Here is a 27,817-nt window from a genome sequence, read left to right as displayed (position 1 = left end):
GTGGGGACTGTAGTAGTCTTTCTCTTCTGAGAACTAGGTACATCCACTACATGATGTTATGATGTGGAGTACCAATAACCGAAAATCACAAAACCATGACAGTGGGGAAAACAGATCCTACTACTTTACAGCATTGCCTTTAAAAACACAACCTATTTCTTGCTCCCCACTTAAACAAATTCATCTCCATCCAATACGGGGCATGTGGTCTGTCCCTAGAGGTGCTCAAGGCCAGCTTGAATGGGGCCCTGGGCAGCCTGATCTAGTGATAGGCAATCCTGCCCATAAATGTGGGCTGGAACTAACTGATCCTTGAGATCCCTTCCAACCCCATCCGTTCTATGATTCTATGATTCTACATGCAGAGGCCACCTGCAATATGGAGTTTTTCTGAAGAGAAAATCCAATTTTGCTTCATTGCAAGGGCCTCATCAGTACTTGTGAAAGACTTCCCTTGGACTATGGAGATGTGGGAAAAGACAGTACATCCTTCACTGTAGAAAGACATTCTCAGAACAAGCTACAGGAGTCACACTGGAGCCTCAGCAGTGATGCTGCACAACTTTCTGGAAGGTGGCAAAGGCTGAACCCCAGGATGTCAGAGCTTTCCTAGAGCTTAAACAGCTTCATTAACCTGTCTGGGTTTCCCTAAAGGAAAATCCCACAGGTTTCTGATTTCAGCTGGAATAGGTGCCACCACTTCCAGCAACAAATGCAGAGGAGGAGCTCTGAAACACAACAAGTAGCAAGGGAGGACAGATACTGGTTTTATTTTATACTTTTACCACTGTACGATTCACTGCTAAGACTTTCATCCTTCATCAGTCAGCATCCCTCCTCTAGCCTTTCTACATTCTTCCAGTGCTTTCATCATTTGTATTTCTCCCTGATCCCCCCAGGAGGAGCCTCAGCACCATGCTAGCAGGCAGAGCTGGAGAGCTCCAAGGAGCGTTTGCAGTCTCCTTCTGTATGCACAGCTGTCTCTTCAGTTAGTGACCAGGAAATACACATATATATTTTAAATAACTCTGAAGAAGCATACAGATCAATCTAGAAAGAGTTTCCAGGGATATTCTCTGAGGACTGAGATCCCTGGAGTTGGAGGCACCTGGCATGTCAGCAGCTATAATTCGAGCACCTGATTCTCAAATCCCTGCAGAGGGGATTATTTATTTGGGTAAAGTTTCTTTTTGCTGTTTACTTTATCTACAAAGCTCCAAGGCAATGTATTCATGCCATTTCTCACCAAGCTGTGCACCACAGCATCTCCACTAACACAGCTGGGAGCACGGACAAATCCTTCCTTATCCATGCACTCAGGTTTTCCAATCAACGCAGGATGGGATGCATTGCCCCACAAGCCAAAATGCACCTAGAACCCATACCCAGGCCCAGGACACCAGGCTCCCACCTCAGACATAGACTTTGTGCTCAGCACAGTCTCTCCTGGCCTCTGGTCTCTGTTCTGGTACAGAAAAATAATTACATTTTATTTCTGTGACTAAAATTTGCTGGTCATAGCAACAGTTGTTGGCGGAATGGCTTCTCCATGCTCTGAGGCTGGTTAATTAGAAATCTATAGGTGGACGTAACTTGAGAAATAATAGATCTTTTATTTTTCAAGTGTTTAATTATTAATAAATTAATGAGATGGAAACTGAACTGCAAGGAAAAATGGTACTTAGTCTGAAGGAGGTTAATATAAAATCTAAAATGCATTCTCTTCCAGCTTATTAAGTTTGAGATTGATGTAATAACCTCTAGAGGGTTTTTTTTTTAGTTTTCCTCTTCTCTTAAATTTATATTCACATTTGCACATAAGTAGTTTCTTCATTCAAATCAAATCTCTTAAGAATTTTCTTTTACAGTGTGAGTTTTCCTATTTGAAAAAGAAAACAAAACTAAAGCATTTCTAAAATGTGATAAAACCTGAAGATAAACATTACCCAGAAATTCCCACTCTTCAGAGAAGAATCAGTCTGAGCCCCATTTTCCCTCAATAAAATACAAAATGTACTCTGCAAACATTTAGGAGTAAATTCATCATCAGGCCCTTCGCTGATCAAGCGTGACCATACCCAATGCATCTGCAGTATTGCCAGTTTCTGTTCTGATTTTCTTGGCACTAGGAACAATTTCAAATTGCAGAAGACTGAAGTACGGAAAAAGCTTCCGAATCATTTTGTCCATCTATCTTTTGATCGCTTCCTCTGAATTTGCAGGATTGCTCCCAACTTCACTGTCATGTTCAGCTTTGAGTGACAGATCAGTTCACGCTTCATTCAGAGGGTAACTTCAACTATTAGGAAAGTGTTTCATAAAACCACAGAATCATTAAGGTTGGAAAGGACCACTAAGATCATCTAGTCCAACTGTCAACCCACCTCCACCATGCCCACAAAACCATGGCCCTCTGTGCCACATCTCCATGTTTCTCAAACATCTCCAGGGACAGTGACTCCACTCTCTCCCTGGGCAGCCTGTGCCAATGCCTCACCACTCTTTCTGAGAAGAAATGTTTCCTAATATCCAATCTGAACCTCCCTGGTGCAACTTAAAGCCATTACCTTTAATGGCCTTACAATGTTAATAAATAGTTTCCTGGCACTCATCATAAAAATTTCCTTGTCTTTCATTCTCCCCTTGCATTCATTCCATTGCTACCTTCTCTGGGACAGATGTCCCAAAGTGAGTAACACCACAGAACTCAGCTTGGACATCCTTTGGGCAGGTGCCTCTTCCTTAGGGTCTTGCACCAAAAGAGATCCTTCTGAAATTCTGCTCTTTCTCTGTGAGCCACTGTTGGAATCACCAGTGCTACCACATAAACCACGTGAGGATCAACTCCTCCTCCTTCTGAAGGTATGTGGGAACCCCACTGCTGGTACCAGCATCACACACCTCTCTTTTCTACCAGTGAGAAACATGGAGCTGTTTATGGACTGCATGCCACTCTCTTTTAGAATTCAAAGGAATATGTTAAAATTACCATAACTGAATGTCACAGAAGAGATGAACTCCAAAGTTTTCTTTGGAATCTCTTGCTGAACATAAGTTTCTGCAGATGGTATTTACTTTTTCCTGAAAAAAAAAAATGGATCCATCCTTCTCCCCACCTCAGCAAGAGTCTGATTCACAGCTCACCCAGCATATGGAAAAGCTCACGGTGACTTCAATGGTTTTGAGCAGTGTTCCACATGCACACATAAGCTATGAACCCAAACGTCCTTCCAGATCATAGTTTATCCAACCCTGTCTGCCTTCTGATGTCCTTCTCCAGAAAAAGGGAGGTTTAAAAAGAGCTGTACTTGCTGAAGCAAGTTAACAGATCTCCAGAACTGATCTTTAACACCTGCAGCCAGAATTAGTAATCTCAAGAGGTCTGTCCCATGTTCCCAACTGCACCCAATTACTCTCTTCTATCAGTCTGTATGCATCAGATACCATGCTTAATATATTCCTTATTAATCACCTCTTGGTCAAACTAAAGTCTCAAGCTCTCTTAAACTTTTCCCTGGCATTTCTGCCAGCTGCTTAAATCATTTCTGTACTTCTTGTCATAGATAGTCTCAATATCCTAATGCTTTTTCAAACATCGTGGGTGATGCATGAAACTCCACATTCCCCTGTCAAGCCCTCAAAATAACCACTCTATACTTAGAAAAGGGAACACCTCTTTGCTTCAGCCAGGGGGAAATGCCGAGCTGTTTATGGGGCATATACTAGTGCTTTCAAAACTCACAAGAATATGCATTTCCTTCTGTTGGAGGCACTTATAGGCTCTCTTTACCAGGAAGATATCTTCACAAGATAGATCTCAATGGGATCTATTTATACACAAGAACTCTATTCCTCCATCAAATACACATGAAATTGGCAAATATTTCAAAAATTATTAGGAAAGATGTGAGGAAGGAACAGAACGACTCATGTTTCACTCTTGGAAATCAGCTTGAAATGGATGCTGTAAATAACATATGCAAATATCTTTTTTGTGTGTGGCAATTTAGTTTAGTCCTTAATTGCTTAACTGAATCACTTTCAAATTGCACAGTAGAATAAATGCCTGTAGAAGTCTAAATGTACAATTATAAATACCTTTTCAAACATCTTGATTTTTTCAGACAGTGAATAAAAGAAAAACATAGAAAGGTTGCAGTCTTATTTTTATTCACTTTTCTACTTCTGAAATTGTAAGCAACAATGAAATACATCATAAGAGACAGCTTGAGATATTTTGGCATGCTGTTAAACTGAAATTCAATGGCTTGACATGTTGTCTTGGCTAAATTAACTTTGAAGTCCTTGCTAATTCTTCTCTGGATTATTGTTAACATAAGCTTGATTTCAAAGCTCACCATGCTTAGCTTTGCACATCTGAACTAAGAACAATACCAAACACTTTGAGCAGCTCCAGGAGAACTTTGCAAAAGTGCTTTTGATCAGAACATTATTTGTGTGTGCTGGTATGGCAATGTCAATGATGTTGAGTCTATGGTATGAGGGCAGAAGAGAAGGGAGGAAGGGAAACTGGTAAAGATTTCACCACTCTGCTCTTTTCACAGACTCATAGAATGGTTTAAGTTGGAAAGGAACTTAAAGATCATTGAGCTCCAACCTTCTGCCATGGACAGCGTTGCCACCCATCAGCTCAGGCTGCCCAGGGCCCCATCCAACCTGGCCTTGGGCACATCCAAGGATGAGGCATCCACAGCTTCTCTGTGCAGCCTGTATCAGTGTCTCACCACCCTCTGAGTAAATATTTTTTCCTAACATCTAAGCTAAATCTCCCCTCTTTTAGTTTAAAGCCATTCCTTCTTGTCCTATCATTATCAGACCATGTAAAACGCTGGTCCCCCTCCTGCTTGTAAGCTCCCTTCAAGTACTGGAAGGCCACAGTGGGGTCACCCAGAGCCTTCTCTCTTCCAAGCTAAACAGCCCAACTCCCTCAATCTTTCTTCACTTGCTTTTTGCATCTTGAACGTAGTGGCATGCTGAAGGCTGAGCCTCTCAGCAGCCAACGATGTTGACAAATTCTTGATTTCCAGGAGTTTAAGACAGTCCAGCAACAGCTGCCTACCAAAGCCCACATGATGGTGATTGCCATCCACTAGTGGCAACCAACACAAAGGGTGCACACAAAGCCCGCTCACCTCGAAAATCAGACTTTACTATGCAAGACCAACTATCTCCTGCTCTCCAGGAGCCTTCCAGAATGGGAACCACTGTTCTCCACCACAGCAGGATGAGACCAGTGGTGTAAAAGACACAGTCCCCACAGAGGGATGGCCTTTTAATATGTAACCAGTGTGTGCAGTTACCCAGGGAGTACAGATTGCAAAGGACGGCTCTGGATAGTCTTCCTCATCCCTGCCCACTCTGTAACATCGGGCAGTCCTTTGGCTTTTTGGTTCTCAGATTGCAGAGAAGGTCCTGTTGGTTTTCTCCTCCACGTAAACCCTTTTTTTGATATGAGCGTGGACTTTCCCCAAGGCCCACCCACAATGTCTCGCCTTTCCCGCCAGCTCTGACTCAGCCAGCGTAGGCCTTTGAGCAGCAATGAGAGGCAGATCCGTGACAGCTTCCTCCCAGCATACTCCCTCCTCTCCTCCCTCAGTGCCAAGCAGCTCTTCACACCACCAGGGAAGCACAGGATGCTGCCTTAGTACCAACTCCTACCCACCAGCTGCTACGCTTAACTTGGGATCAGCTATGGCCTGTACTGTGCTAGGGTAGCAAGCAGGCCTGCCTGTGGGACAGGAGACAGCAAGACCAGCCTCAACACCCCGATCCTGACATTGGCTGGGATGGGAAACACAAGGGTTTCCCAGAGAAGCTGTGGGTACCCCATCCCTAGAGCCTTTCAAGTCTCGATAAGATGGGGCCATGGGCAGCCTGATTTCGTGGGTGGCAGCCAGCCTATGTCAGGAGCTTGGAACTGGATGGGCTTTAGTGTCCTTTCCAACCCAAGCCAATCTATGATTCTATGGTTCTGTGAAGCACTGAATGCCTGAGGTCTTATCCCCCTCTTGGATCACTGCTACAAGAACTCTCTCCAATGCCTCCCAGCTTCCCATGCTGGTCCAACTCCCATCTTCTGTGTCATGGTATAAAAGCACTGTCATGGAGGACTTCACCATAGTTCTTCACATCCTTTGAGACACTCTGAACTGAAAAAAGCCAAATAGTGTGATGATCATGCATGAGAGCCACCACAGCACAGTCTGACAACTAGAGGAAACCAGGGGCCAATGCTCTGTGGCATCCCTGTAGCTGAGATGCAGAGCAGGCTGGCCATAAGATGAGCAGGTGCAAGTTGGTCTTAACCACATGGCCAAAGGGCCACAAATGAGTGCCTTACCCTCTTTATTTAGCTAACCAATCCAGCCAGAAGGACCATGCAAAATTCTTCACTGTGAGTATCAGGCTGATTGCTGCTTATGTAGGTTTTATCTAGATACTGAATCTGGGAATCCCGTTTGCCAAATTTTTGTAATCCCTTAGCTTATCACAAGCATTTCACTGTCCCATGCAATGCTAAAATTGCTTCAAATATTACTGCTGTCAACGGTTTACGGATGTTCGGCCCGATTCCGTGACAAAGGGGACAGGAGACCCACGGGCCCACGCCCCGGGAAAAGGGAAAAGGGGAAAAGGGTAAGGAGATGGCCCTGAGAGCAAAGAACAGCAGCAACAATCTGAGGAGAAACAAACTAATTTACTAAATAAGATATCGGAATGCAAAACAACACACTATAATACAATATAATTACAATTTAAGCTGATAAATCCAATGCAGAGAGAGAGAATGTCCCAAAATCAAGGTAGGCCTTACTCTACTACCAACGATAAGACAGCTGGAGGGTGAGGTGCTGCCAAGACGAGAGACGGCGGAAAAAAAGGGACGAGGTCTCGTGATCTGCAAGTTTTTATACTGCGAGCTTTTAACTTTTCCCTCCGGCTGGAAAATGGTAACAGAGGAGAAAAGTACCATGGGGACTGTAGTAGTCCTTCTCTTCTGAGAACCAGGTACATTCACTACATGATGTTATGATGTGGAGTACCAATAACCGAAAATCATAAAACCATGACAACTGCTCTGCCCAGAGGTTAAATTTATATGTTACCAATGGGAGGGATCATAGAATCATAGAATCACAGAAAAGACCTACAAGATCATCCAGTCCAACCATCCACCTACTACCAATATAACCCCACTAAACCATGTCTCTCAACACAACGTCTAAGTCATCAAATCATCCTATCAAAGTTAGCAGAATTCTGGCTCACAACAGCAGCAGCATGTTGCATCCCTGGATGTGAGCATGGGCACATCCCATCTCTGCACTCCAAGAGGTTCAGGAACAGAATTGAGGAAGCCCCAGGGAAGGTAGCTGATAGCTACTCTGAAGCCAGGGATGAAAAGCAGATCTGTGTTGCTCACACCCATCCTCATCCCACTAGTGCTGTTTCTCTTCTGGCTTGCTTCAAACCCCTCCACACAGTCCTTGAAAATCCTTTTAAGGCATCTGGTTTGTACAGTGAAAGTAGGAGGACATTTCTTATTGAATGAGATTATCTAATGCTCCCAGCTGATTTGATGGTTGTTAATTTTCATTAGTCCATGGCTTAATGCAGTTTTGATAGGAGAGGCAAGCCCTTGCTCAATGCAACTGAACTCAGGAGACAGATCAGGCCAGAAATGACTGAGTCTACAGGGTTTCAAAATATAATTGCAACCCCTCTTGAAACACATAGCAAGTTCTGGATCATCACAATCACAAAACAGCCTCACAAAACAACCATTCTCTAGTTTTTGAGGGCAAAATCTATCATTATGCGCTTACATGGCCCATCCTCGGCATCACACTGTGTGTGTGACCACTTGTGCTGTTCACTTGAGAGATGACCTTCCTACTACAGCCTTCAAAATTTAGCAATTACTATCAGACTGAATTCACCTACCAGGGTTTTTCACCTGATCTTTCTGACCACAGCTATATAAATCTCCAAATTCTTTGTAACACATTTGAGAAGGAGCAGATTTAAAGGGAAACAAAGCAAATGCAGCTCAAAATAGTCCTCAGAATACCCAAGGTTGGAATTCACAGTCCTCCAGATCGATTACAACAATCGTTATTACAACTGATGGGTCTGTAGTATCTGTTCTGTATCTATTATACAACCACACCAGCACATTTGACTTGCAATTACACCACGACTTGCCCAAGGAGGTGGTGGAGTCACCGTCCCTGGAGGTGTTCAGGAAACATGTAGATGTAGCACTGAGGGACATGGTTAGTGGGCATGGAGGGGATGGGTTGAAGGTTGGACTAAATGATCTTAGTGGTCTTTTCCAACCTTAATGATTTCACGATTCTATGACTCTCTACATGGCCTTCATTTATTTCTACCTTGTGACGTAGCTATAAACAGCTTCCTTGCCAAAATCATACCCAGGGTATTGTGAATCTTGACAATCTATGATTCTTTGAATCTATGATTAATGAGAGTGTGGGAGTGGATCTTTTTTCTTGGACATGTACTTTTACATACGTTGTTTTGACTTAATAACATGCACTGTAGAAACAATGCTATTCACTATAGCTTAGACTTATAGGGACTCATTGAAATGATAAGTGAAATGTTTAGAAAACTGCTGAAGAACATAAAGCCATCAAAATCCCAGTTAATTAACATTAGCTAAGTAACTGCAGGAATAAATGAATTAAGCTTTTTTTTTTTTTTTTTTTTTTTTTTGCTTTAGGTAAAGATTAAGAAGAATTCAATTTCTAGCAGTTTTCAAGTTGCTAAGGATTATGTGAACAATACACACTATTTTCAGCTCACCAAGGAGAGTGAATCAAATGCAAGAGCCCAACCTTTCAAGAGCAGCCCTTCAGATAATAATCTACAGAAGGCCGGTTTGAAATGCCCTGCATGGCTGACACCATGGCACTGCCTCTCTGCAGAAGCCGAGGCAAAGACCTCTCAGACACCTGGACAAGATGAAGAGATGGGGCTTATGATGGAAGTCTTGTACATGTCATATATATCACAGGGACTCAAAGAACAAGCATATCCGTCACACAGCCAGAATGCAAAGTCATCGGTAGAGTAAACAATATACCTGAAAAAATAACTTTGGCCAAGACTCATTATGGCTAATTTAGCTGCTGGTTCTTTCACCAGGTTCTAAACCAGGATATCTCTATTAAAACTTTGATTACCCACGTTTGAATTTTCAAAAGAAACTCTGAATACATCATGAGAAGTAAAACCTTACAAGCAACTGCATCTGCTTTCCATCTGTCTGGCCCAGTGCATTTTGCAAGGTGATGGCTTTGGGATTTTTTCTTCACAGGTTTATTGAGCAAGACAGAACTGCACTGTACTGCAATGCTATCTACCAAGTGAGGATTGAAGCTGAAGGAAAGTAGGACACCTTCTATTTTATGAATTTCTTTGAGAAACATAAAGAATGCTGAATTCTTTAAAATGGGTCGTTACATGAGAAGTAACTACTTAGAAATAAAATGCTTTCCAAAAGCAATGTTAATATTCACATTCTAAAGGGCACCTGCGTGTTCAGACTGAAAAGAGACTATTTCATACATTCAGAGTCTAAATAGAAGAAAAACAGTGCACATAGAAAGTACATATTTCCTTTGCTTTGCAAATAGCTATTCAACAGGACCAGGGCTCGGAGGCATGAAAATAATTTACTGCCAAGAGGATGTCAACAGCAAATAGCAAGAAAGAAATTTTGCGCTAACAGCCATGTGGCATGGTGCATGCATGACTGAGAGTGTCTTGAATACAGAGAGTCAATTCTTGTGCTGATAATAGTTCCCCTTTCCTTTTTTTCTGCTTCCCTTGTCCTGTAGCTGGGAGAGACTCCATCACCACAAGAGGGTCTGGCTGCATAAGGGCTGTAAGATGCTTCTAAAACTATGTTCGTGCCAGCGGTGAGACAGACAGGCTGAAGTTTGAGCTCTGACAGAGCCAGAAAGCTTTTAAATACTTAGAGCTCTCCAACATTTACAGAGGGCTTACAAGAAAGATGGGAAGAGACTCTTTAATAGGGTGCATCCTAATAGGTCAAAGGGTAATGGCTTTGACTAAAAGGAGAGTATATTTATATTACTTACAACAAAGAAATTCATCACTCAGAGAGTGGTGAGGCACTGGCACAGGCTGCCCAGGGAACCTGTGGATGCCCCATCCCTGTAGATATTCAAGGCCATATTGGTTGGAGCCCTGGGCAACCTAGGCTAGTGGAAGGTGTCCCTGTCCATCTGGAACCAGATGATTTTTAAGGTCTATCCAACCCAAACAATTCTGTGATTCTATGATTACAAAGAACTCTGTCCTGAAGAAGCCCTTGCAGCAGTGATTTGTGCTGCAGGGTAATGGATAGTTGTACCACTGCCAGACCAACAAAGCTCAACAGACGAACTGGTGTACGTTTCTCAAATCTGGAAAGCCAGACCAGGAGAAATCGTCTGAGCGCTTTTCTTTTCTTTTTTAATGGCTTTTTCGTGACATTGTTTCCCTTATTTTGCAGAGAAGGAGCCGGACTTAGAATGATTATCCCAAGAAACCCTTTGAAATCAAACTTTCCACTTAAGCAGTTTCACTGTGCCAAAGTTGTGCTTTCAGCCACTTGGCATTTGCACACAAGATTTGTTGGAGGCACTTGCATACTGAAACTGATATTATTATCTCGAGACATTGTAGAGTTTAATATATTTATCTTGACAGCCCTCATACATGGCAGAAAAAGCTGCTCTTCTCACTTCTCAGATGAGAGCAGAGGCACAGAGGTGATGCTCCCCTGTGCCCAGCCATACTTCTGAGAGTGCCTGGGCAGATGTAATCAAAAAGGTTGTTGTTATCCACCTCTGCATTCATACCTTTTCCCCAGAGTGGTATGAAGATGCCCAACAACAACCCATCACCAGGTAACCTTCCCTGTAGGGTCAGTGAGTCTGAAGGCATGTATCAAGTCTAAGGCTGTTATGCCCCCAAGGATCTTTCCCTGGAGGCCTCTTTCGGTATTTTTTGTCTATTGAGTGCAATAAGCATTTCAGACATAGGGCCAAAGACTAGTTATCTTGTTATTGTAACGCTTCCTGGGGCATCCGTCCCTTTAAGCCAGCTCACTGTACTGTGTCCTTGCACACAGTGCTCCTTCATCCCCTCATTTGCAATAACCATTTCCACCCACCCACAACATAAAGAAATGGATATTCAAATTCTGGGTACTGCTGTTCAGTCTTTATCCAGCCTGGATTTAAATTGCTTTTTTATAGCTCTCCCTTACTGAAGCTTTTAATGATGCCTGTCTTTGTTACCCTTCATCACCAATATGATGCATTTGGCTGCATCCATATCTGCACATAGTAGGTGACTTCCTGGCTTTATTTTGGTGGATCTTTTTTAACGTTGGGATATCATACTGCTGCTGTTTTAGATTTCCACATAGCTACGCCATAAGGATAAATAAATCTATGAGATCATGATGGCCATCACTGGCCATGCTTCTACACCTACCCACTGTAGGCAGCCTGGGTTATGATCTGTGTAGGTTATACAGATCTTGTATGGCATTTGATACCTACAGGAAAAAAATGGAGCCGATCAAGGCATTACTGAATATGTTTTTCAAAATAATCACAGGTGTCAGCAAACAAGCCTGTTGGCTTTTATTCATCTCCACAGGTCCCCTCTGGTGGACAAGGCCAGAGGCCAGTTTGCACACTCTTATTTCTTGTAATAACTTACTATAGAAAGCGTAGCACTGACTTGAGGAAAAAAAATCTTACCCAGAATTAATTAGGAAGGTATTCCCTTCCTGTGGGCAAGGAAATTAGAAGGCAAAATGGCATGAGACCACAACATAAATCAATGATAGAGTAAGACAAGAGCCTGGAATTTCGGACCTGTGTGCTCTAACCACAAAAACATGCTCACAAGACTCTGGAGATGAGCAGACTCTGGTTCTTGTTGTACATTGCTGGTAAACAGCTAAAATATTTTTCCAGAGATAAAAGAGACTTGTCTATTACCCACTCTGCAGAACATGCTTAACCTTTCCCGCACATCAGAAGCAGTTTACCATTGAGATACTGTGTCTGTTTCTACTTTTTGTACCATATAGTCCAGCATTTTCTGTTTCCTCCTCCTCTCTTGAGCCACGAGTTGCCTTCTTTGCTACTGCCCCTGTGTGCTGAAATTCAGAGCCAACAGTGGATGGGTATTGCAGTGGTCCTTCAAGATGTTAGAGCCACACCATCATTCAATTTGTCTTATCAGATGTAACAGGAAAGGCAACTGAGCAATAAAATAATCCTGTGCCTGGCTGCTGTTGGTATCCAATGGCTGCCATGGTCAGAGCAGCTTTAGGGACCAGTAGCAGAATAGGAGATGAATGTTGTGTACTGCCACCCAGGATGTCTCTGACAGGAGATGTTGTAACTGCCCTGGAGAGCGGTAAGTCTGCCTGTGGAGCACCTTGTTCAGGAACAACATCTTGGATGGGGATGAGCATAAGTGGAGCGGGCTGGAAGCACACCTTTGGTCAGGTGAAGAAGCTCAGCCATGGAGTAGCAATCTACTAAATGACTATCTTGATCAAATTTAACAGCACTCTCCAGAAAAGGATATTTAGGACAGCTCTAGACCTTCAACTAAATCCACAGACAGTGACTACACTATTTTATTTCACATAAAAAATATATATATATTTTACTTTATTTTTCTCCTCTCCTTTCCTTTTCGCCTGTACTGTTGCATAAATTGTCTTTTTGCATTAAACGTTTGAACATACGCACATCCATGTAAAGCTCCAGGACAAAAAGAGTGCAAGATAAAATATTTTTTCCCCAGCAAATTAGCTTTTTTCAAATATATTTCACTTCATCTGGTGCAGTCTGAAGGATTACCTAATCTCCAGTGACAGAAATCTCACCTACATTTCCCTCGCCACCCTTCAAACTAGGCAAGACAGCACGAAGGTGAGGCAAACCCTTTACGCAGCATATCCAGCTGTGAAACTGTCTGAAAAGAGCACATTTAACAGCTTCTGGCAGAAGGTTTCTAGCCCTGAGAGGCAAAATGTCAGCAGCACTTTCTGTGGATAGCACTGCTCCATGCTTGCATGGAACCCAGCATGAGTCAATGGAAGAGACCCTGGGCTGAGATGAGACAAATATTCCTGCAGATAACCCCGGTGCGAGATCAGAATGAGGTCATTTTCCTCTCCTCTGTTCTTGCTATTCCTAAGTTATGTTTGCACTTCTCCTGGTCAGTGGCACTGGGAAGCATTCAACAATGGGGTGACCATGGGGTGACCATGGGGTGACCATGACCCATAGGACCGAAAGCCATAGGATGGCTTTCTGACTTTTTCATTACATCGCATTTTTAGAAGAGTTATCTTCTTTCCATGGACATTTAAGGGCTTCACTAACCCTAATCCAAGGATGCCAGCACTCCTTGGAGTATCGTCAATTGGGGATTAAAAAAATAGAACTACAGAGTTCTATTTGCTTCTAACTAACTAAGGAAATGAAACAGAATAAACACCCATGTCCTCCAACGCATTTTCTGCACTCCAGTACAGAAATCCTTTTACAGCTAGGCCAGGGTCACTCAGATCTAAAAGGAGACTTCGTCTAGGAGAAGAAGGAAAAAGGAGACAGAAGGATCTGGGTCTCTGAACACAGTTTTTCTCCAGTTAAACAGAAAAACAGCCTTTACAGGCTAAGACGTAACCATGTGGCATGAATCAGAATAAAATGAGCAGATGTTCTATAAATGCATCAAAGCAAAGCTTCATCAGCTGTAATATTTTCTTTTTCTATAAAATATTTTAAAAAGTAAAAGTTTGGCTACAGCAAACCCAACCACTGCTTCAGGGGAAAAAAATTACAGATTTGTTTTTTCCATTGAGTAATTTTCCAGCGGGGAATGTTGAAAGCAGAAACTATGGCAAGAACTTCTTCAGTTCTTTGAAAACAATTTCTGCAAGAAGAGGTAACCACAGCACTACAAAGAAAGTCAAAACAGGATTTTAGTCAGGAATCAGTATTTCCATTAAAAATTCTGCATTTCTACATAATCTTGTCTATAGTCCTGGCCCCGGCCTGGCCTCAGTAAACTGTGTGAATCATAGAATCACATGAGTTGGAAGGGACCCTCAAAGATCATGTAGCCCAACTCCCCTGCATTGAACAGGGACACCTACAGCTAGATCAGGTGCTTAGTGCCTGGTCCAACCTGACCTTCAGTGTCTCCAGGGATGGGGCATCCACCGCCTCTCCAGGCAACCTGTTCCAGTGCTTCACTACCCTATTGTAAAAAACTTCTTCCTTATATCCAATCTAAATCTCTGGTCTTTTAGTTTGAAACTATTTCCCCTTGTCCGGTCTCCCTGGCCTTGAAAAGATGTGCTACGAAGTTCTGGGGGCAGGTTCCAAATAAAATGTAAAGCAAGAGATTTTCTCTTTCAGTGTGAATATAAAATACTTCTGTGTATGACAATAATGCTTTATCACTAACTTGCCTCTTGATAAGTCAAGAGAAATAGAACTGCAAGATAACACAACACCGACTCACTTACAGGCCTTGGAACAGAATAACATATCTGTCGATATTACCTAGAAGAGAGGCTGAAGATGGGATAGGAGCCTGCTTGTAAAATTAGGTGCTTTTTTTGGCCACAAATCTGTAAGCTGTCTTCTGGTGCACACTGACATTCCTCCAGAAGATAACACAGAGAAAAAACAACCTTTAATAACAGTATCACCATGTAAAAGAACAGACTTCTGAGTGTTGATTTTAATTTTGCATCTTGCTCCAGTACCATGTTATTTCCCTTCAAAGCTTTCCATGTTGCTATGAAAGCCCTTTTCAGTTTAAAGGCATGCAACCATTCAGTCAGAATGCCTCCATGTGGTGTCAAAAAGGGGTCCTACCATCTCATAATGAATTCTCATGCTGGGGCATATACGGATTTAACGTTTATTATCTACCTCGCTCCAAAGCCCTTTTCTCCCAAAGCCAATGCCAGCTATTGAACTGATTTTAGTGCGGGCAGTAAGTGCACCACAGCGTAAATTACCAGGTACTGAGAGATGCAGAACGAAATGTGCAAGAGCAATTTGGTAACTACGCAAACATCAAGCAACCAGCAACAAAACATGTGGGCAAGGCATGAAAGGAAAGGAATCTAAATTGCCACCTGCCTGCTGCTCAGAAAGTCCCCACTGCTGCTCTCAGGGAAGCAGTGGTATTACACAGGATTGCTGGCAGATATATTTTGCTGCTCCATCAACCACCTACACGAGCCTGAGCTATACATTAGGGGCAGAGGGAATTAGGAAAGGAGCTGCTGGGTATTTGCTCGTGGAAGAGACTTGTATCGATGCTGCCAACATTTTACTATTGTAAAAAGCCAATCAACTCACATACTTTTGCCTTCAAGATTTGGTGCCAGCCCTTGCTGGAGACTGGACATAACGCCAGACATGTCTTTTGCTGCATGTAGGGTTCATTCCCTTCTTTTAGCCATGTGGCAGTGTTTGCAGCAAGGAGGAGGAATGGCCCAGAATGAGTACCCTCTGAGAGGACTCCTTTCCTGTATTCACACCAGAAAACAGTCACATATGTCTGTCTGATTTATGAGTCCTTCAAGTCTTCCTGCAAGTCTTAAGAATAATGGTTTAGAACAAGGTTTATTGGGAGGTTTGGACAAACCTCTTCTTTTCTTTATTGACAACAGCAGCTTCACAACAATAGATCACTTAAAGAAAAAAGTCATTTTCATTGGAACCATTCACATTTCTATAAAAGCAAACAACATTATAAAGGTGTCTGTTCAAGGAGATATTTCTCCATTATCTCTTCATTTTCAAGGCTGCAGTACACTCCCCATTAGAAGTAGCATAGTACTTTGATTCAAAATAAAAAAATCATTGTCACGTTGCTAATGTGTCAGAGTCCATAGTGGGATCCTTCAGACTAAGCTAAGAATAATGAGTGCAAGTTTGGGAGCAAGGACATTGGCACCTCTTGAAGGTGACTGCCTGTAAATGGTTTTGGAAATCATCATGAGAAATCCTTCCTAGTCCCAAAACAAAGAAGATTCTCACATTTCTCTCTATCTATAGGAAGGTTGCACTGATGCTCAGGGATTGCAAAACGTCCTGCTCCTAGCCAGGGCTGAAGTCCCTAGACATAAAGCAGTGCAAGGAAGGAACACAGCTGCTGTTCAGTGCCATTCCAGAGGTGCTATGTTTGGAGAGGACGGAAAACAAGAGCTAAAAAGTCCTGCCAGGATCACAAAAAGGCAGAAGAAAAATCTAAGTCAAAGGCAGAAAGGACCATACAATGAGTGCATACTGTACTTTTGGGATCATACAAAGTCCAGACCACTGCAGGTGTCTAGGAGTTATCTTGGAGATCACCGTGTGGTCTGTCAGTCCATTACCAACAAATCTACTCATTTCTTGATCTCTGCCTAACATTAATCTTCGCTCTCAGCCACTGGAAAAGGAGAGATACTCCTTCATGTCCAACATTTACCAGCATAACTCAACTGATAATCTCCAAAGAAAAAGATGTGCAATTGATGCTGGATTAATAATTGCCACACAGTTCCCAGGGACGTGATGCCGGGGACTATTTATTAATTGGTCAGCAGCTTGCAAAGCTGTTGTGTGAAAGTACTGAAGTACAGTGAGATTAATTCCTTTTGTTTTTCAACTGGGTGACCTGTGTTGTTCAGTCAATATGTCTTTGAAGACTTCAATGGGGACACAACTTTTCATAATATACCTTTTTTGAGCTGTGCTGATAGTCCATGTTGTAATTGTATCAAGTATTAGAAATGGGCTGAAAATGAAATCTGTGTTGTACACAGACTCATAAAATCATGCAATCATAGAATCATAGAACAGCTTGTGTTGGAAGGGACCTTAAAGCCCACCCAGCTCCAACTCCCTGCCATGGGCTGGTTGCCCCCCACCAGCTCAGGCTGCTTGGGGGCCCATCCAAACTGGCCTTGAGCACCTCCAGAGAGGGAGCATCTATAGCTTCTCTGGGCAGCCTGTGCCAGTGTCTCAGCACCCTCTGAGTAAAGAATTTCCACCTAATTTGTAATCTAAATCTCCCCTCTCTTAGTTTAAAACTGTTCCCAAACACTGCAAGCCCGTACATGCCCAAATAGTGAGTGTGATTTCAAAATCTAAAATCCCAGCTCTGCAGTTTGGCACACACCTACAATTTGCCCACATCAAAGGCTGTGATTAGCCTAGGATTCATTTTTCTGAGCACTTCTCCCAGAATCGTGCTTCATGCTCCCAGTCATGTTACACACACTCAACCCTGTTGCTGCTGTCCCATTTCATTTTCACCGTTGCCCAGCTGAATCCATCCCTGGAGAGCTGTTCCTTGTATAGCACTCTATCTCCTGTTCAAAAAGCCCTTGTCCAAAGAAACACCAAAAGGCTTTTTTCAATCACAGGACATAGCTAGTCCCATTTCTTGTTCCACTGCAGACTCCCAGAGGCTGTTTTGCCCACATCAGTGATGCTTCACTCCATAAGCAATGACAAAATTAAGTCTTGCCCAACTAGAGCCCCTAAATCTCTGTTTAGCTGTGTCAAAATCCAAGCAAAGTTCCCTTGGCACTCACAGTCTCCCTCCTAGCATGTTCAGGTGTGCAACAGCCCTCTTCATTATGTAGTTCACAGGCAACATTTGCTCAAAAATATATATATAAAAAAAAGAAGTAAAATTTGTGAATATTTGCTTGATCAGAAACTGGGAGCAAGGGTTAGCAAGTGTCCTTACCAATAAAACCTATGACAGCCAACCGCCACGTAAATTTACCATCTCATTCTCATGTAGCATGATGAGGCGTCAGCAGCACGGGTTCAATCCTTTTATCATAGACTGAGTGTATTTTCCATGTGTACCAGGCGCTAATTAGCCTCATATGAGTCAGGAGTATATAAAGAGCAGAGTTTGTGGGTGCACAGCTGATCTCCCATACTGTACCACAGACCAACCAGACCCCTTGGCCAATGGTCATCAACTCCAGTGTTGTTCTTCACTGGAGCTGTTTTTCCTGTTCCCATTACTACCTTTACTGATAACAATAACACACCATCCCCAGAAAATAGTGATGTGAGGGGCTTCTCTTAGCTACTTGGACAAGAATTTTCTGCAGCTAAAGAACTCAGATGGCTCTTCTAGATTATACAAATCCCATTGTGAATGAAGGGATATTTCCTTCTGCCTTATGTATAATGCTTTACAAGCATAAAAAAAAAAAACAAATACAGAAATAAATCCCACCTAAGGAATGCAGTGCAGCAGATCTGTGTTTTGCTTTAATTAGCATCCTGATGTGATAGTGGCTTGGCATGTGGATCGCTCTTTTGTAACACAGTGTGTCCTTGCTAGACTACTTAAGGAACCTGGCAAACAAGGCACTTCCCTCAATTGTCTCTTGTTTTTCTTGGAGGCTGAATATTTTCATTGAAATGTCACTTGCAAAGCCCGTCCATGCTCCATTGCTCTTGGAGCATACGTAAGCATTGAGCTTACAAAAAAAAGCAAAGGGAATTCAGCACTTAATCTCAGCTTAGCACTCCACTTGCTTATTTGCAAAGCATACAGGTGAGAGGCAAAAACAGAAGTGGTGTGAGTTTCAATTACAATAAAAACTTCTGTAGATTTTACTGCAGGTAGGTGCATGCCTGTCCAAGCTGACTTGCAGGCCCTTGCAGGGTTACAACATGCTTATGTGTGGCAGGGGAGAGCTGATTAACAGCAGAAATGGTGCACCAAAACTCTGCGCCTGCAAAATACTCTGGTGTGCGACTTACACCGGGAAGGAAGGATCCCCATCATCTTGGCTTGTCTGTGCTGGAATTCTTTTGAATTATTCAGCAGACTTGAGATGCCAAGCTGGAAAACCCTTAAGGTCAGGTTATTAGGTGCAGTTTGGGTTCTTTGGGGCATTTCAGGAGAAGCATTCCAGGGTTGGCTGCAGAGGACTGCTCTCCATAAAACTCGTTCTAAGCAGGGACCTCATGGCCTCAAAAAGACCTCATCCGGGGGAAATACTCTGGCTTCCTTGGCCCATCAGGAACACAGACAGACCTGTCTAGGTAAAACAGCCTTCCTACAGAGAATGTCACTATTGTGTTGCACAGCCAGGAATGAGCCCACTGGTTGGGCTTTCAGTCACTGGATCTTGAAGACAAAGATCTCAAACTAGACCACACTCCTGCCTCCCTTTCTTCTAAGCTCTGAGGTTTAGTTCTGCTAGAAACCCTTGTGTCCTTCTGAAACATCTCAGAAGTTAGCTCCACCACTGCAGAGCTTTGTGGAAGCATGCCCTGAGCACCTGGTATCAATAGAAATTTCTCTGGATTTGGCACTCTTCTTGGCCAAGGTGTTTAGGTTTAATCATTACCTAGCCATGTGCCTTCCAGAGCCTGCTGGCATCACCTTTATAGTCACATTACTTTCATGAGGAATTAGAGAAATAAGACTTCCAGCCTCAGTTTAAATTGCAACCTGAATGACGTAATTATTAAGAAATGCTCCATATCCATCAGGCTGTCCAGCAGTGGCATGGATTCCCTGGGGAACATGAGTCTGGAGACTTAAGAACAGGCTGGATGAATTTCATAAGCTTTGGAGGCACCTGTTAGACCTGTTTCCAGCCTGTTTTCCAAAAGAAGTGAGTCACATGTGGTCACTGTCCATCCCTGTTTGTCAGCCCCTAGAAACTTCTGACCCATTGGGCATACTGAGAATCGTAGAATCACAGAATATCCTGAGTTGGAAGGGACCCATAAGGATACTGATTTTTGTCAGAAGATTGGAGATACCAAAAACATGCAGCTCTTACATACTTTAAACAAATGGATGACTAAGGAAGAACAAGAAAATGAACATCTTCATTGACTTTAAACATGGCCCCATATCCTTCTGGAGAGTCAACAGCAAGCAGCAGTGAGAAACACATCTCCGTGGAGGTGCAGGAGACGTATGCACAGCCTGTGGCTAACAACAGGTGCAGGTCTGTGGGAGATCAAACTTTGCTTCTTTGTGCTCTGGTGTAGGTAAATGATGGAGATGAAGTCAGTGATGAGCTCTGGGGATCTGCTCTGACCTGCACAGGCAGCGCCTTCTGAAGCACCGTATCCAAGCAGTCCCACAACACTTAGATGGAAAATAAGTTTATGTAAATCCATTTTTACGCATGACTTTCCGGCATGCAGAAGATGAATCATCAACATCCAAAGAGGCCGTTTATGCCAATGAAATATTAGTATCTGATAATACAAACTACAGCACAATATTCCACTGCACTGGCAAGATGAAGTGGGGCGGATGGCTTAGGTAGGGTAATTCTTACCAAGAAGCCCCAGAAGCAACCTCTAATTGCTCACTAATGAAGTTTACTATCATTCATACTATCATTCCAAGATACATTTCAATAAAACTTTCATTTATGAAGCTATTTTATTTTCCCTTGTCTTCTCTAGGGAAATCTCACCCAAAAGGAATGAAACCTTCCAAGTATTTTGGTGTTTGTCTTCATTCTTGGGATGGAATATCCTGCAATTTTGGAAAATAAATGAAGAAATAATGGCTCAGCCATTTCCAAGGAATAGGTTAATGCTTTGAGACGACAGCACATGAAACTCTGAGCTGTCAGATTCAGATATCTCCAACTCTGGACTACCTTGCAGTAACAAGGCTGTGTCAGATTGAACAGTTTTATGATGGCTTATATGCACTGTAGGTAAAAAAAAAAAGGGGGGGTTGAAACCAAAGCTGTAGATCAGATTTCCACAAGAACATACCAGGAAACACACAGGACATTCACTGGTAGTTACATAACCCGGGGAAGAGCTCCCAAAGGGACCTGTAGGAATAAATTGTCAAGTAGACAAAGATAGCCACCTCCTCGCCTCCTTTTCTACAAGCTCCAGCACAGATGCTGCCACATGTGCCTGCTCATGTCTTTGACAGAGTAAATGAGGTGCAGTATCTATCCTTCAAGATAGCCAGCTAACAAGCTTAGCTTTCAAGTAATAGCAGATGTACCAAAGGGTGAACACACAGGGGTATGCACAGGGGTATGGAGTGCTTCCGAAGACTTTCTCCCACAGTGAACTATGGGATGCTCAGGGGCTGTGATGTGGATTTTCCACAGAACTGCAAGGAGTGCTGTGAAGGCTGGTGATGAAAATGCTGCCCATGCAACAAAAAATCTCCCACGGCAATCATGAGTAAGTGCTCACTTAGAAAGCAGTGAGTCAGGAGAAGGGCATATGGATTTGAGATCTGCTGTGCCTGTGGTACTGGTCTTTGAGAGGTCCTAATTTTACCCTCTTTTCTATTTATTTGAATGTGGTTTCCAGGAACCCGCTTGATCGCAATCACTTCTAAATTCATACTAAACTCAAATTTTTAATGCACATAACCATTGCCTTGTTTAGGAGAATTATACAAAAATCTGAAGCGAAACCACATAAGGAATCTAACAATGAACAAGAAACAGATGTAAACAAGTAGATACCTCATGCCACACAATTATTCGGAGCTATTGTATCAATAAGTTGGTGTTACTTTGGAAACAAGAGATTATTCATGCATGCATTCTCCCCAACAAACAAAGGAAAGGAGGCATGCAAACTGATTTTAAGTCTTCTAAACTTTGTGGAGATGGAGCCTTGAATCCCATCTCTTGAAAATTCAGAACAAAAGGCAGCACGGATGCAGCGTTCACAGTGATGAGGATGCTCATGCTGTCTTCTTCACTTTGGCATAGCACGACCCTTTCACAAGAGAGCACAGAAGATTATTCCCTGCATATACCCTGCGCAGATCTCAGTACAGCAGGGCCTTATTTTGATTTGCAGCAGTGAGGAGGGCTAGCAACCACAGCTTGGCACATGAACAGACTTTAATAAAATAACCTAATGTGTTTTACTCTATAGCTGAGGCTGATTAAGCACACAACATGCACGAGTTTTGTCACACAGGCTTTCTGCATGAGTGGGAGTTTGCATTGCTGTTTCTTGATCACACTCAAGTATGTGCCCAAATTCAAATAAAATGATCCAATAGTTTTGAAGGATTCCTCATCCTGGATAGGAAGGGCTCAGAGCCACAGCCCTGAGCATTCCAGATGGGGTCCCAGCTGCTGCCTTCAGGCAGACATCCCACCACTGTGGGCTTTGGGAAGCTGTGTCCATTTACAACAGCTAAATTCTTGGTACTTGGGAAATCAACTGGCTGAGTTTACAAATGCAGTTATGATAAAAAGAGTAATTTCCTTGTTAAGTGTTGAATTGCGAGCAAGTAGGATTTCAACAAAGGAAAATTCTGGGTGCTGCCCCTGGGATGGAGCAATGCTGCCCTGAAGTGGTCCAGCACTTGAACTAGATGATCTTTGAAGGTCCCTTCCAACTATTCTATTCTATTCTATTCTATTCTATTCTATTCTATTCTATTCTATTCTATTCTATTCTATTCTATTCTATTCTATTCTATTCTATTCTANTCTATTCTATTCTATTCTATTCTATTCTATTCTATTCTATTCTATTCTATTCTATTCTATTCTATTCTATTCTATTCTATTCTATTCTATCCTGTTCTGTTCCGTTCCACGCCACGCCACGCCACGCCACGCCACGCCACGCCACGCCACGCCACTCCACTCCACTCCACTCCACTCCACTCCACTCCATTCCATTCTTTTATTGGTCTTTTTCAACACTAATGATTCTATGATTCTACTAGTGAATGTATTAATGTATTCAGTCTTGCCTATGATTACAGCCCTACATTTCAGATAAGCCAATGATGTGGACACAAGAAATCTGGAAAAGTGAGGGTTACCCCACAATAAGCTAGCTAGCAATAAATGGGAGTAATACTGACTTTTCTTCTCTACAGAGCTTAAACAAAAATAAGGATTTGTAAATCAACTGGCAATGAAACTGGTACTTCCCACAATCCAGATGGTATGTTGGAATTTGTATCATGCTGAGGTGTCCGCGCAAATCACTTTACAGCATTTTGGGCAGAAATGTAGGACTACAAACACAAACTAAAAATGTACAAGGCACTATTCTTCCCACATAACCAGCAGGACAGCTACTAATGACATCTGCTTCACTGGATGTTACCAACAGGCCAGAGCCCAGCATGGACCCAGTGGCTTCCTCATGGATATTTAACCCCACATCTACCTCTGTCAGATGCTCCAAGCTCCCCTATGGCACATCTGGCTCTTCACAGCTGCACTTTATCCCTCTGCCCCATCTATCTGCTCTGCTCATGTTTGAGGTAACCTCATCACTGAAGAAGTGGGAGACTAGAGATGATAAGAGGAAATTTTAACTTCATGCCATGTTTTTAAAATTGATTTCAGAAAGAAAAAAAGGAAAAAAGAAAAAAAAGAAAAAAAAACCCAAAACACTATGATCATCACTTCCTTCTTGCCAGGTGGATGTGACGAGAGGGCCAGGGCAGCCACAACACATGACAAATCTGATGGGATTCTGATCTTCTTAAGCTCAGAGCAGGGAGGAAATAAGGAAGAAGAGTGGCTCTGGTGGAAGACACATGTGAAGGAACAGTGCAGTGAGATGGAAAGCAAGATGCTTTCTTGCAAATTCACCACCCATCCACACTCTCTCAGTGCAGACCAGGTATCTGTTGGGTCATAGAGAACTAAACCATGGATGACAATTCCATGCATTCAGAGCTAGTTCTAGTTCCCTTAACAGGGAACCCCTGTTTACTTTGATTTGATTTTGCAAGACCGTTCACAAAAAACCTTAGCTCCCAATTTCACAATCCAACCCACCACACCTGAAGGTTCATTTTAACAACCAGCCAAGGATTTTGGATGCAACACAAATACCTCTCACTTATCTCATCTTTTGAGTTAAAAAACACAATAAGAACAGGAAGAGTTGGCAATTTTGACACAGAAACTTGGTTAGGTTCAGTACTTACAATTGCATGACCAAGTATAAATGGTTTGGGCTCTCATAGATGTCTTCCAGAGCAACTATATTCTCATGCTTGATCCTGGAAAAAGATAAGACAAATAAAAGATGAAGTGTTATTTTTTTTTAGAAAGTGGTTGCAAAAGAGAAAGCTTTTTTCAGTTAGACACTAATTGTCAGTGCTTCTATTCAATATGATAAAATATGATCTTATATGATGAAGTTGATGGTCACAAACACTGCGCAGCCCAGAAAATGCTCAATGGTCAAGTATTTGGGGCAGCAGAAGCTTGGAGTCTCTGGGTCAGATGAATAGAGATAGTTGCTTGGAGGATGAAGTCTCAAGACAGTGGCAACCTGGGTGCAGGGGGAAGGAGGCAGAGTGTGGGTTGGAGAGATTTGTCCCCATGCAGACAGAAGCTGGAGCACATATAGAACAGACATACAAGAGCCCCATGTTCCTCCCCACTGAATTTCCCCACTCCAGTGTCACACCAGGTCTGGATACCCAAATTTCCCTGCATTGTTACTAAGTGCTGCATGCTTTCCGTCCAAATGCTCCCACTGTATTCATGAATTTTCTACGCCCTCATGATACAGACCAAGAAATCCTTGAAATCATCACTACCAAGAACTGCTTCAGTCTCCATAGTGCTGCTTTCTTCTCACTCTGAACACAGTTACATAAACACAGAGTTTCTGAAAAGTGACTGCATTTGGTGATCTGCCATGTGGATTTTCTATGTCTCCTAAGGGGTGAGCCTGCTCTCACACTTCTCTTCCCCAGGGATGGGAACAGGCAGATTGTGCAATGACATAAACCTCACTTCGAAAGGAAACCAGATTTCATACAGCCCAGCAGGTGGCTGGAGGGCATGGGTCATTCCCACCAAGCCTCCAGGACCTCTGGTTTGTCAAAATGCTGTCTTTAAAGAGAAAAATCCTCTCTATAAACACACATCTAATTAGCTACTTAGAGCAGAGCCTCTGTGGGCTTGCTACTTAAATACTTAAAAAACAATTTCCAAAAGATACATTTAACTTGTGCAAACTCTAAAGAGACAACAGTACAGCCCCAGGGGCAGAATATTAATTACACCAATTACAGACAATTGTTTTAAGAGCAAGAGGAAGCTGGGAAATGCCATGCACAGACTGCTCACTGAACAACATACAGACATATTCAGGAAGTAAAAGTGCATTATCAGCACATGCAGCACTCTCTACAAGTCTCAAGGTTCAAGCAGATTAATTAAGATGCTTAATTATGTGTCAAGGCCTCATCCTCAGCATTCCCAAGTGTCCCAATGACTGTGACGATGATGAGAGCAGAAGGTCCCATGCACATGGCAGGGTCATTCCCGTAGGAACATAGACTAATCCAATTTCCTCTGAGTTCACTAGATAGATTATGACTGACCTGAATTTACACTCATAATCAGCCATCAAAAGTTGCATTCATAAAGGACCTTCATGCAGAGGAAATTTTACATTAACAATAAGTGAGCCCAAATGCAGTGCGCTACAGGAGGTCAGAGCAACAGGTACATGAGTAGGCTCTTCCCTTGAAGGTACTCTAGGATTCCAAAGGGCATTTCAAGCAAATAGTCACTTTTAATGGAAATTATTCCATGTGTTTATCCATTCTCCTTTATGCACATGCACATTTGTGCACCTGATACCATCGTAATCTAGAAGGTAGCTTTGATACAAATAGTGATATAGGTTTAAAGCCTCCAACATGGTCTACATTACATTTTTACTGCATGTAAATTAACGCTTTCCATTTTTATTTTTATTTTAGATTTTGAGAACATCATTCTAATTTTATTTATATGTTGATCTTTCAAATCAGGAGCAGGACACGAACACTAGGAATTTCTCAGTGAAAGACAGTGTAAAAGGAAAGAAAGTGTATGAAGGAGCGAGACAGGGGATGTGAAACCCAACAGGGAAATAAGGCAGCAGATGCCGAATCACCCCATAGGGATGAAGGTATTTGAAAAAGATGTCCTGGGAAGTGACTCCTGGACACAATTACTACCCAGATGCTGGTGCATTGGAGGGGTTGGTTGCAATAGGATGGAGATATGCTCTAATTCTATGATTTACTTCTGCTCTGGCTCAGCCTCCTCAAGACCAGCAGGGCCTTCAATTTGGCATTGCAGAGTGCTTAATATCCCTGCCAATGTTGCTAACCATCTTGGCCTGCGTCTACTTCCAGTTTGGGTTTTGGGATCATCATTTCTACAGGAAGGAAAAAAGAGGTGCCTATATACATGGTCTGAGTTTTTGGATATTCCTGTGTGGAGCCAGGAGTTGGACTCAATGATCCTTATGGATAATTTCCCATAACTTGGGATATTCTGTGATTCTATGTTTCCATGCTCAGAGGAAATCTCAAATGATAGGCTATTTAAAGGAAAATGGAATTCAAAATTAAAAAAAAATAATCATAATACTCATTAGAGATAGCTTGGGTGGAAGCCTATGGGTTCGATGAAGGTGCAGGTTCTGCTGGTGAACCCGAGCAGCCTTGTGTTTCCCAGCAGAGGTCACTGCAGCCAACAGCTGTGCTGAGATGTACTCAACCTGCAGAAATTCATGTGCTCCTTCTCTTACTTTAAAATATGGAAGAGCAATCACCCAGAACCCCACTGCAAAATAATGAAATCTTCATGACTGAATGCTGTTCACTGCAATAACACTTTGAGATTGAGGGGATCAAGCTGTTTTTCTGTAGTGCCATGGGAAAAGGAAGCAGATTCCTCAAAACCAGGGTAGCATCCTATCGAACGGGCTATGTTATTCCAGTCCTCTCTCCTAGAGGGGCAGGGGCACTGTAGTGACAACAGCTTTAGTGAATTGTTTCCCAATTTTAAAAAAGCCCCAAAAGTAAACAAGAAAATCTGGGCTTGGCTGAAGTATTTGAGATCAGTTTGCACAAACTGTTAAAACAAGGAAACATCCAGCTAACCTGCCCTTCATCACACTTGCTGCTTTCCCAGATACGGTCCCTCCTTCCTGGCAAATCCCAGGGCTGCTTCCATCTTCCATGCTTCACTGTGTCCCCACACATCTCTCCATTTCTGATACAAAAGGAAGGTGCCACGTCACACCACTGTTGCTATGTTAATTGTCAGAAACACTCTGAGGCCATTCAGTTTCTGGGATTGTTCAGTCTGGAGAAGAGGAGGCTCAGTGGAGACCTCACTGCTCTCTACAACTGCCTGAAAGGAGGTTGTGTTGACGTGGGGATCGGCCTCTGTTCCCACGTAGCAGTGATAGGATGAGAGAGAATGGCCTTCATTTGCACCGGGGCAGTTCAGGTTGGATATCAAGAAAAATTTCTTCTCAGAAAGAGTGGTAAGGAGACAAAGTAGAGGAAAATACATCTGGAAGTGAGAATCAGGGAAATTTAAGTATAAAAAAATATGAAGAGTTTTCATCCTAATAAGAAACTGTGAAATGAAAGAATGGATACAACAAAATCACAGCATCACTGGTTAAAAAGGTGTGCAGACAGATGCAAGCCACAAGTCACGATGCAGATGTAACCAAGTGAAATTAGAGAATTTCCCCTCTGGCCTTTCCAGTCTGCTCCTAAGCTTCTACGGAGGTGTCAGCAACACAAATGAACAGAGACACTGCTGTACCCGAGCAATGTAACATGTAAACTAATGATCTATAAGCTATAGATTAGATAGAATATAAAGATCTGATAATAAGTATATATTGATAATCTAATGTATAGATAA

The 27,817-nt window shown here is 42.6% G+C and overlaps 1 protein-coding gene across 1 annotated transcript in view; it reads right to left on the bottom strand.

Moving 5' to 3' along the window:
• CAMK1D (calcium/calmodulin dependent protein kinase ID) overlaps positions 1 to 27,817 on the bottom strand; it is a 228,886-nt gene that overhangs the window by 69,025 nt on the left and 132,044 nt on the right. The window contains exon 3 of the mRNA XM_021384390.1: positions 24,067 to 24,141. Coding sequence (XP_021240065.1) covers positions 24,067 to 24,141 — 75 coding nt within the window. The remainder of the gene's footprint in view (positions 1 to 24,066; positions 24,142 to 27,817) is intronic.

Source organism: Numida meleagris, chromosome 1 (genome assembly GCF_002078875.1).
Source record: "Numida meleagris isolate 19003 breed g44 Domestic line chromosome 1, NumMel1.0, whole genome shotgun sequence".
NCBI lineage: Eukaryota > Metazoa > Chordata > Aves > Galliformes > Numididae > Numida > Numida meleagris.
The sequence above is the reverse complement of the archived record's forward strand: the minus strand, read 5'-3'. Positions and strand labels throughout refer to the sequence as shown.